General features: G+C 48.2%; 1 protein-coding gene across 5 annotated transcripts in view; it reads left to right on the top strand.

Annotated features, from left to right (window-relative positions):
* The window catches only part of LOC113489464 (ceramide synthase 4-like), a 43711-nt gene that overhangs the window by 14890 nt on the left and 17621 nt on the right, over window positions 1–11200 (top strand). For 4 of the 5 annotated variants that reach the window (XM_026865180.1, XM_026865179.1, XM_026865183.1 and 1 more), the window contains one exon: window positions 4393–4566. In XM_026865180.1, the coding sequence (XP_026720981.1) occupies window positions 4393–4566 (174 nt within the window). Of the gene's footprint in view, window positions 1–2594; window positions 2721–3115; window positions 3123–4392; window positions 4567–11200 lie in introns of all 5 variants that reach the window. The other variant, XM_026865182.1, reaches the window with a different exon arrangement.

Here is an 11200-nt window from a genome sequence, read left to right as displayed (position 1 = left end):
GACTCGAGCGTGGCCAGAGAAGGGCAACGGAGCTGGGGCAGGGTCTGGAGCACAGGTCTGCTGGGGAGCGGCTGGGGGAACTGGGGGGGTTCAGTCTGGAGAAGAGGAGGCTGAGGGGAGACCTCCTGGCCCTCGGCAACTCCCTGCCAGGAGGGGGCAGAGAGGGGGGATGAGTCTCTGGAGCCAAGGCCCCAGCGCCAGGCCCCGAGGGAATGGCCTCAAGCTGCCCAGGGCAGGGTCAGGCTGGCTCTGAGGAAGGATTTCTGTGCAGAAGGGGCTGTTGGGCGTTGGAATGGGCTGCCCAGGGCAGGGGGGAGTCCCCGGGATCCCTGGGGAGGTTGAAGAGTCGGGCTGAGCCAGCGCTGAGGGGTCTGGGGGAGTTGGGAAGGGTCAGGGGGAGGGTCATGGTGGGGCTGGAGGAGCTTCAGGGGCTTTTCCAACCTTGATGATTCTGGGATAAACGATGCCGACTGGCAATCCGGCGGCGTTACTCCCATGACCCGCCGGGCAGCTCCCGGGAAAGCCCAGTCTTTGGGTTCCAGGAGGAGTACGGTTGCAAAATTGAAACACAAAAGAATTGACAGAAGGGCACCACCAGGAGCAGAGCCTGGAGCTTAATTTGACTCAACACGGGAAACCTCACCCGGCCCGGACACGGACAGGGTTGACAGATGGAGAGCTCTCCCTCGATTCCCTGGGTGGTGGTGTGTGGCCGTTCTTAGCTGGTGGAGCGATTCTGTGGTTCAGATAAAACCAGCAAGTTTAAAAAAAAAATAAAATAAAAATCATGAGGCAAGTAACAAAATAAATACAGTGGACAGGGCCGCACGGATTCCGGTGGGTTTAAGACCTGACTGTGTCAACGGAAAGGAGCTCTGCTGGTTGTGTATGGGCGCCAAGGCTTTGTCCTCCCTGTCCCCATGGCACGGCCGTGATACTTCTCTGCTGATTTCATCCTTCCACGTGTATCCTGTGGCAGTGCTGTTCTTCCAGCTTTTACGCGTTTGTTTACCGTTTGTGAAATCCCAGTGCCGATGGGTTTAGCGTTGGGTATGGGAGAGTGGTTTGCGCTGTTGGTTTTTCCCTTTGCTCTTGCTGAGCTCCGCTGTGTGTGGGAGGCTGTCTCTCTGTTAGCCTTGTATTCGGAGCTGGAGGGCGTCGGGGTGCTCTGTGAGGCATAAAGGGCTTGGGAGAAAGAAATGGGCCCGCCTAGGATTTTTCTGTGGGTGCTCAAAGGGCATTTTAAACACACCGTGGTCTTCAGCTTTCCAGCAGCCTCGACTTGGGAACTTGTCCTGTGGAAGTTGCAAAAGAGAAATGTGTTACTTCATACTGTGCCCTTTTCTCTATTTTTTGCAATCCGTAAAGAGGGCTGCAGAGATAAAGAAAGCTTCCAGGAAGGTGATCTTGGCTGGGTGTTGTTTGCACATGAGAGCGGATTAGATAGTGGTTATTTGCTTCCTTAGCGCTCCGGATCTGAGGATATTCCCCATAAGGGAAGATTTGTGTGCTGCCCACAGAGAGCCCTCGTCACAGGTCAGCTGCTGTCCTCTGCCAAGCCTGTGTGTCACCTCTGTGGTGTGGCACTGCTGTGGTGTGGCATCTCTGTGGTGTGGCACCGCTGTTGTGTGGCACCGCTGTGGTGTGGCACCGCTGTGGTGTGGCATCTCTGTGGTGTGGCACCTCTGTGGTGTGGCACCTCTGTGGTGTGGCACCTCTGTGGTGTGGCATCTCTGTGGTGTGGCATCTCTGTGGTGTGTCACCTCTGTGGTGTGGCATCTCTGTGGTGTGGCACCGCTGTTGTGTGGCACCTCTGTTGTGTGGCACCTCTGTTGTGTGGCACCGCTGTGGTGTGGCACCGCTGTTGTGTGGCACCGCTGTGGTGTGGCACCTCTGTGGTGTGGCACCTCTGTGGTGTGGCACCGCTGTGGTGTGGCACCTCTGTGGTGTGGCATCTCTGTGGTGTGGCACCTCTGTGGTGTGGCATCTCTGTGGTGTGGCACCGCTGTGGTGTGGCACCTCTGCTGTGTGGCACCTCTGAGTTCTGGAGGAAGAAGCCTTGGTTGTGGACTTGCAGAGCAGGCCGCTGTGGCAGCTTTCCCTGGCATGCCTGCTGTCTCTGCACTGCTGGATACCCTGTGGGACTGAAGAAGTGTTTTCTGAAGAGCTGAGGTGGGGAGGAAGTGGAATTTCTCCCTGTAGTTCTCATAGATGCTCCTGACGTCCCGATGCTTTTTCTTAATAGAGCTGAGGTTTGTAACAGCTGAGAAAGTTTACCAACCCTTCGAGGTTGGCGTTTTTCAGGCCTTGTGAAGCTCTTGGTAATTCAGACACCTCGCTCAGGTGATCTGCCTTTCCTCAGCTGGTACCCAGTACCTATCCGAAGTGCACAAGCTGCTCCGAAACACGTCATCACGCTTCATAGTGACGGCGTGTTGAATTCATCACAGGCTCAGCCCAGACTCCCACAGTTTGCTTCTACCTATATATACACATTCTTTCTGCTCTGTCAATTTTAAGGCTCTTAAAACAGAATTTGAAGAGTCTATAAACGCTGTTTATCTTCATTTTATGTGCCAGTGATTTTTGTCCAGACGTTGCACCTGGAAGGAGAGCTAGCAGGAGGAATGGAGAACAGCCTGGAAGTGGGAGCAAAACTGCAGTTTCCAGAGTCCCAGAAACTGCACCAGAAAGAAAATACTGAGATTATTACCAAACTGGTAAAAGCCCTGGATGTTCTTTCTGGTGCTAGTGAAGTTGGATATTAGCCTTCCTTCCTTTAGTTGTAGTTCTGCCGTATATCAGACTCCTGTTTTGTAGGAGCTCTTTCTATGTTGTGGGTATCAAAACATAAATGATACCAAATATTTATGCGTTTGCTATCAAAAGCTGGAATCAGGGAATGCAGGGAGGAGGAGAAGAATGCACTTTTAGTAAGGTGTTTTTCCTTTTTGTTTGTGGAAAAGGGGGAAGTGTTTTCCTGCTTTGTATATCTTAAACGGTCAGAAAAGTTTGCATCCACTTGGTATCAGTTGCATCTATATTTGTAATGAGCTTTGTTAGCATCCTGAATTGGCTGTGCATGCTCCAGGAGAAATGAGAGTCAGCTTTGAAGAAAGCGGGTCCTGGTCCTGTTCTTCCCCGTTGCAGCCAGATCAAAAGACCCATTGAGATGAATAATAAAGTCCAAATCAAGAAAAAAAACATTATGATTCAGACAATATCCCTCAGACTCTGCAAAATACTGGAATAAGGAATAATCAGTTCAACTAACCGAGAAACTACTTCGGAATTAGATATCCTCAAAACCCAGCGTATGCTTTGGTTTCGATCTGTTCTCCTTGCAGAAAATGCGCCGGGGTTTGGGCCTCCGCTGGGTGAGATACTTGATGCTCAGACGCTTAAATGATGCTTTTCCCCCCGGTTTCGTAAGGCGGCATTTCCTCGGTGCTGTTCAGATGATCTCGGGGGGCATCTCATTCCCACGCTCGCCCTTCTCTTGCTCCGTGCCTGCGCAGTCCCTTCAGAGCTTGTGGTTGGGATATTTGCCGTTGGCCCGTCCTGAGGGCAGCGCAGCTCACATTTTGGGGGGGGGGTAGGACGATCTAGCAGCAGTGTTTTTGTGTTGAATGCTTTGTTCCAGCCATTCCGCTGCCTTTCTGCTGCTCGGTTCACTGATCATGTATGCAAATCCCACCTGCAAGCATGGTCTTGAAAATTACGTTAAGAATCCAGTTTACCAGTGAGCACAAAAGTTCTTACCTGGAAGCGGTTTCCTTAATCATTTAAAGCAGAGGATAGATCTTTTTTTTTTTCTTTTTCTTTTTTTAAGGTGAAGTCTCAGAATCATTAATTCTAAAGCGTATGCACACGTGGAATTGCAGTGTGTTAATGGAATTCCACACAGTGGAATTGCAGTGTGTTAATGGAAACAAATGCGAAGTGTCAGAGACTGAAAAATGAGGTTATGTCCCTACGGAAGGACCGGTGGCAGCCTCGGAGCGGGCTCGCTGCATTCTCATGACACCAAGCTGTCAGTCTTGTAGAAAGGAATCTTATGAGTCTGAGAAGCCGCGGTATTAAACTTAAAACTTTCCGATGCATCTTGCTGAGAGTGACACTCATGTTCTGCTGAATTCTGAGGCACTTATCTCCATTTCAGCCCTTTTTTTGTTTCTGTGCCAGGAGTCAGCAGTCACCAAGCACCTGATATCGATCTTGGAGCGGGTTATCAGTTCCTTGGGCACTGATGCGTTCCCCACCTCTTCTGCTTTCACAGCCAGATGCAACCTCAGCGGGGCTGTAATTCTTCCTCTGCTTCACCGGCTTGTGCTGACAGGTTTGCTACGTGGGAGGGTGTCCTCGGTTTATTCTGGTCTCTCTCCCTTCCAGGATGGCGCGCTCTCTGTATGACTGGCTGTGGCAGCATGAGTTCTGGCTGCCCCCGGGAATCACCTGGCAGGATATGCAAGAGTCTGAAGATGTCCATTACCCACAGCCTCGTGATCTCTTGCTCAGCATCCCTTTTGCTTTAATCTTGGTTGCCATTCGACGTGCCTTTGAAAGGTAAGTTATTTAGTGCTGTTGGGGGTTTAGTACTCGTTAGGGACGATGCCGGCAATTTTGGTCCAAAAGCTGGCTTTATTGTCTGTGCCAACGTATGACTGCAGAGGTCCACAGAAACTCCAGGTCTTAAAGTCTGCTGAGACACATTTTTCAGCTCTTGCTTTCCAGCCCTGTGTACTGTGGCTAAATGAGTGTGTTGAATATAGAGCACAAAACCTGCCCAAAAGGTCTAAGCCATGTGACTACCTACACTTGCAACAGGTAGGCCCCAGATAAGGTTCATGTTTGTGTCCTGAAGACAGACACGCTGTTTTGTGTGCTGTTGCACCTTACAGAGGGGGAAAAAAGACAATTAAAATGTTTGTCAACTTTTTTTAAAAAAAGTGACTGCACAAGCAAATGGAAGCAGACCTCTTCAGGCTGGAAAGATGTTTCTTCTCCAGATTCTCTGTTATACAGGGACAGCTTGGAAAAAATTATAGAAGTTGAAATGATTCAGAGCTCTGCTGTGAGAATGTTTTTAATTAAAACAGAATTATAGGCAGTATTTGTATGTCAACACAAATGCGTGAATAATTCTTTAAATGATCATTTTATGATGGTAGAAAATCGGAATCCAAATCTCTCCTTTGTAGCAATATGTTTCGTGTGCATTCCGTAAATTCCGTTAATTTTATCCTGCACTTTGCTGGGGACGTAGGTGTCTCAGTTGCCTCCACTGGTGTGGGGACAAAGGTGCTGTAGGTGACCACTGAAACACAAGTGACTCACAGCTGATCTGCAAGACCTGGCTGGACGCCGTACTCCCGCAGGTAGGCGCTGTCAGGCGGTGACTTGGACACAGCTGCGAGCCCCCGTGTCCGCATCGATCGACTGGGACTGCCCGGGGCTGGGCTCCCTGGTACAAGACACGAACAGGAGGAAGAAGGAGCCCGACTCTTGGTGCCCGGTGACAGGACAAGAGGCAGTGGGCACAAATGGAAATGGATGATACTCCGTCTGAACATGAGAAAACACTTTTTTTTTTTTTTTTTATTGTGAGTGTGGTTGAACACTGAAGCAGGTTCCCCGGAGGATGAGTGCAGTCTCCATCTGTGGAGATACCCGACACCCAGCAGACACAGCCCTCCCCAGCTGTAGCTGACCCTGCTGGAGCAGCAGAGGGGAGCTGGATCATCTCCAGAGTCCTTCAGCATCGATTCTGTGCTTCTGTGACTTGTCCCTTTATTCCCCTTCCTCTTGCCACACCACTCCTAGGCAATCCAAATATCTTCTCCAACTGCTCTAAGATGCCAATGGCTAGGTAAACCAACATTTTTCTTTCCCATCCCAAGTGCTGCCTCAGCTGGGAGAGTTTCCACAGGCCTGGTCCTACTCATTAATTTTAAAGCTATTTTGATTCACAAACTTCATTAAATCTTCTTGTCACACCCTAAAAAAAAAAAAAGATAATATCACGAGTCCATTTTACAAGTCCATGAAACCTGTAATCATACCACTATCCTACCAGTGGCAGTTACAAGCCAGTGTTCTGAGCTGTATTCTTGTTTGTCCTAACTCTCTGCAGTCATTTATTTCGGCATGACATTTTCTTTATCGTTACTGCTTTGTGTTCAGTTCCTCGCGGAGGAGGACACTTCCCCTCGTGAGTGGGAGGCGTGAACCAAGTCCTCTGCTAGTGCAGCGGCACTAGCCCTGTATAAAATAATTCGCAGAAAGGTTGAGAATCGCAGAGCGAAAGGATGCGTGTGTTATTTCTCCTTCTCCGCGTAGATGGCCTTGGCTTTGTAGCTTTGGATATCTAGTCAGTGGCTGAAAACAAGCGTATATAACTAGTATACAAGTTTGGGTTTGGTAGCTTTAGCTTGGCCTCTGGCAGTTTATTCCACCTGCACCAATTCCTTGCAACGGTGCATCAGGGGCAAAGCATTTTTTTCTCTAGGTGCGCTCTGTGTTCCTGGTGGTGCCTGCTCTGGGGTCTCGGAAATGCTATGATGTGTTCGTGTCATTTATTTGTGTCAGAACTCCAGGAAAATACTAAGAGGCAGGAGAAACCAAGAGAATTTTCTGCAACCGCTTGTTCTGCATCAGCCACCAGGCTTGGGCCAACGGTTCCATCTTCCTGGTTTGGAGATTAAACCTGGGGAAGACCCCGTTTCCTCAAGCGTGGATTTTCCTCTCCTTGGCACCTGCTGGCTGAGCTGGACAAAGCTGAGACAGCGACATCCTTCTACCAACCAGTTGTTCTGTGGGTTAGGTGGTGGCTGTGGGAAGAGGACATGCGGTAGCTGGGTGGGGCCTGGGAGCTCTGAGGAGGTTGTGGGTGCAGCCCTGGGGGAGAAGAAACAGCTCACACGTCAGTGAAGCAACTCTTCTCTGAGCCAGTTTGATCTGGAGAAGGTGGGAAAATGGGGCGTTCGGTGCTGGAGAGCAGAGAGCTCTTGACCTAGTTTTTGGCACAGTGCTGAAGCAGGTGCTGGGTAACAGAGGACCTAGGAGCTGGGAACCTCTCCCCTTCCTTTGATGTTTCCAGGTTGTGCTTGTGAGCAGGAGAGATGTCCTGCACCCACAACCTGGGGCCTGATCTTAAGCCCCTGTACAGCCTAGCAGAACTTCTCCCTGGACACACACCTGCAAGCAGGGGTGTTGGCTTCTCTTCCAGTTCTGTAACGTTTGAGAGCCTTTTCCCTAAAAAAACCAAATTCTCGGAGTGTCATGATTATGGAAGAATTACAGCTTCCGTTGCAAAGTGTTTCTTGCCTCTAAGGTTATGAAAATGTGGAAACTGAAGTGCTTAGAGGGATAGCAAGGCAGAAAAATGAGAAGCAGAATTTACAGACAATTTAATCATCTTATTTTGGACTTGGCCAGTGATTTTTGGACCCAGGGATTTTTTGGGGAATTGAAAGCCAGTGTCCATGAATTTGAATACAGATAGTTCCCAAATTGCGCTAGAAGGTTTTAGTCAGAAAGATTAGGGTTTTTTCCTTAAGAGGGTTGTGACAGTATGTGAGCCATGAGTTGTACATAAAACGGAAGGGGTACTGTTGATCTGCAGGGGACAGATGCTTGAACTCAGAACCAGAAGGAAGATAGATGGAAGAGGACACCCTTTGAAAGTATTTTATTCCGAAACGTATCTTTCTGAAATTCGTTTTGCACAGAGATTTTGTTGCTGATCAATAATCAGGAAGGATCCGAATGCGGTTTAGGTTCTGTAGGCAGGGGGTTTGTGCGGAGGTGTGGGACACGGTGTAGTATTTAATTTGAAAACTGAACCGACTCGACTCAGTTTGGGCAGTAGCACTGTAATGACGTGAGATCTTGTATCAAGCAGAATGGTTTAAGCTTGATGTGAGGCATTCTCTTGTAAGCAAGAGAAGGTAGAGACTGTTGCAGGAGCACAGGGGTAGCCCTCTGCCAGAGGAAAGCGTGAGGCTGAAAGAGATCGTGCAGTTCAAAGAGCAGAAGTTCTGGTTGTTGCTGTCACAGGTTCTGCATTTCTTAGTACTAGAAGATATTTGCAGAGTGCACCCTTAGAAATTCAAGAATATTTCTGGGAGGAAAAAACCACAACTCCCTCTCCCAAAGTGGAATTACTCCTTGTATCTCACGCTAACACCGAAAGCCTCTGCGGAAGGCGTGTGGCTCACGTATCAGTTTCTGCTCCTTCACAATTAAGCCATTTAGTCTCAACTTCGGCAGGTTTCACACAAGACACGGTGCTCGCTGAATAAAATGTCTTGGTGTGAACTTTCCTGTAAACCCTGAAGTGGGAGAAGCTCACTGATGAAGAAGTAGGCTGGAGATGAGAACCATCTCGCTGACTGGACTGTGCCGTGCCTGGCTGTGGAGAGGGGTACGGTTTAGTCCTCAGACTTTCTCCTTCTGTCTTGCAGAGAGCTGATAAGCTGCCACGATGAGACCATCCCTGCAGCTGAGATGATGAGTCTGTGATGTTGAAATCAGAACAAGCATCATCCTGTTGCTTGGAACAAGGTTTAACTGAAAACTGAGTCAGAGCATGCATCCAACATGTACAAATGTCCCTTAGGAAGAATTTCAGGCTTTGATTTCCCAACGATGTTCACAAATGTAGGATGGTCCCATAATTCATGGTTAAACTCAAAACATCAACAACAAAGTAATTGTAACTTAGGTTAATTACACCTTGCCTTCATCAACTGCAACTGGCGTTGTTAGAGTGAGATTTTATGCCGTGACCATAAGAAACCGGCAGGAAAAAGACAGACAACAGGAATTAAACAAAATTAAGAAATCAGTCAGGATAATTTAAATAGTTTTTCAGTAAGAAACTTGATGGCAAGCTGCCCTGATGCCTGGCAGAGACATTCTTTTTCCTTTTAACGTGTCTGAAAAATTTCCAACCTTTCAGTTCCTGATGTGGACTGATAAGAAGCTGCAGCGAGGTTCTTCAACGACAGAACTCGATTACCTCTTCCTCTTCGGAGGAGCATGTATCAAATCACTTTTGAAAAAGAAAGATCAGGCCCCCCTCGAGGAACTGCTTAATACAAGACCCAAGAGCTAGTGCAGAGGTTAAGGTAAATGTTTTATCAATTTCAGTGTAGTTAGAGGTGTCACTGAAACACCATGTCATTTTTCTTGGCGCGGGACCTGCTGGTCCAACATCGCTGTTAACCCCTTTGATATTAAAACGAATTGTAAGATATCATTGAAACATTGCTTAAGAGCAGTTGGAGGTAAAATCCAAAATTCCCAGGGACGGCTGCGTTCCTCCGGCACCCAGCAGTCTGCTGGTCGCAGCAGCGCCAGGGTTCTGCTGAATTTCGCCGGAATTCATCTGCTTACACGTAGCCCCCGTGGTAACTGTGCGTCTTGTTGGAACGCCGTTAGCCAGCACCCTTACCCCCGCCTCTTCTCTCGGGGTGGAAACGTACCGTTTTCATTGGTCTTGGTCCATCTTTGAATATTTCTGTAGCCAGCCATGCCAAAGGAATTTCCCAGAGGTGATGAAAAAGACCAACTGCCTGGGCAAAAGAAGGGTGGAAATGAGTGAGCAAAACGTGTAACCGTTCTGTGGTTTATGCCTCGGTGTTACAGAAGTCACGACGTTCCTTAGGTGATCTGTTGATAAAATTGCTTTCAATACCCGTTAGTTAAATTAAGAAATGAGTTCTTGGAAAGAAAACTTCAGAAGGACCCTTCCGGAAGGATGCTTGATCTAGAAGGGTCCCTAAGCACCTGCACGTGGGCCGTGTAGGCTGTATGGCTGGAAGAGACCCCAGGCGACCTCACCGTGTAGTCACAGTCGCAAACATATCCCACACTCTTTTGAAGTAAAACATCTTTAAACGCCTACATAGAGAAGAAACTTCTGCAGCTTTTTTTTTTTACTGCGAAGTAAAAAAAGAAAATCTCGTTCCGTGTGTGAATCCTCAGGGGTAACTCATCAGAGGACCTGCCTGAACAGCGTGAAACCCTGAGCGGGCAGAGCAGGTGGGGTCTCGGCTTCCTCTGCCTGGTATTTGTCAGCTCATCCCTGCCCTCGCCACCACTTTGCAGTTGATAACCCAGTAACTGTTCGGGGAAGCTGTTGGTACCTTAAGCAAAAAGCTCTTACTCCAAAATCCAGAGATTTTTGTATGATTTCAGCAATGGTCTGCTCTTTTTTTTTTTCTGATGAGACTGCCTGCGTGCCAGTGGCAGTGTGTATAAGGTAACGATTAGTAAGGAACAACTAACTGTCCAGAAATTCAAGGAGAATGCAGTTAACGTGGGCCTTTTTTAAAAAATGATGATTTGCCAAGCTTCCTGTTAGTGCAGGGCCCGCGCAGGACCTCGCTTCACACCACTGAGAGGCTGTTTCCCATTGCCAAGGGGGAGAAGAGTGTTTGCGGAGGAGTTGAATTGTCGAGCGCGGCAATACCGTGCCCAGTTTTGTTACCTCTTGGTATCTTTTTTTTTTCTATTTATGCAGATTTTTTTTTAATTTATATTGTTTCACTGTGAAAGACTGAAGATGCACAGCTAGCATAAGCATCCATTCCTTGTGACGACATTTCTAGTTGCTGTGTCCTTATTTTACAACCAACGTTTGACTTGCGTTAGGAAAAAATGGAGGTAAGTTGCTCCAGTAAAGACCAAGCGGCCTCCTCTTTCATCAGGACATTTCTTCTGCGTTAGTACCGCGCATCTGGTAGAGCCTCCCTCTTGATCCTGAGCCAAGTCCTTAGTTCGAGTGGATGCCACGTGTGTTCAGTATTCTAGGCTGAGCAGGGAACAGCATTCAGGCCTTATCATCACTGCGGTACTCGCTGCAAGCCAGCCAAAGAACGCTGATAGGTATCGCGGCTGTCTCCAAGCCTGGGCTTCGTGCCATAATCCCAGATGCCCAAGCACGGTGGATTCGGAAGCTGACAAAGCAGGATATAGCATTTCCCAACCTCGTGTCATTTTGGATATTACAGCACAGAGCTCGGGACAATAGAACGCGAGTCTCACTGTAAGTTTGGGCATTTTTTCCCTCTCAGTTTCTTTATCTGTCTTACCTGCTTGACATGATGCTTGTGCCTAGATTCAGAATGTGGGAGGTAGCTGTTATGTACTACATCGTGTTATAACAGCGCTGCAATATCAGAAATTACTCTTC

The sequence above is a fragment of the Athene cunicularia genome (genome assembly GCF_003259725.1).
Source record: "Athene cunicularia isolate RWA chromosome 28 unlocalized genomic scaffold, athCun1 chr28_part2, whole genome shotgun sequence".
NCBI lineage: Eukaryota > Metazoa > Chordata > Aves > Strigiformes > Strigidae > Athene > Athene cunicularia.
The sequence above is the reverse complement of the archived record's forward strand: the minus strand, read 5'-3'. Positions and strand labels throughout refer to the sequence as shown.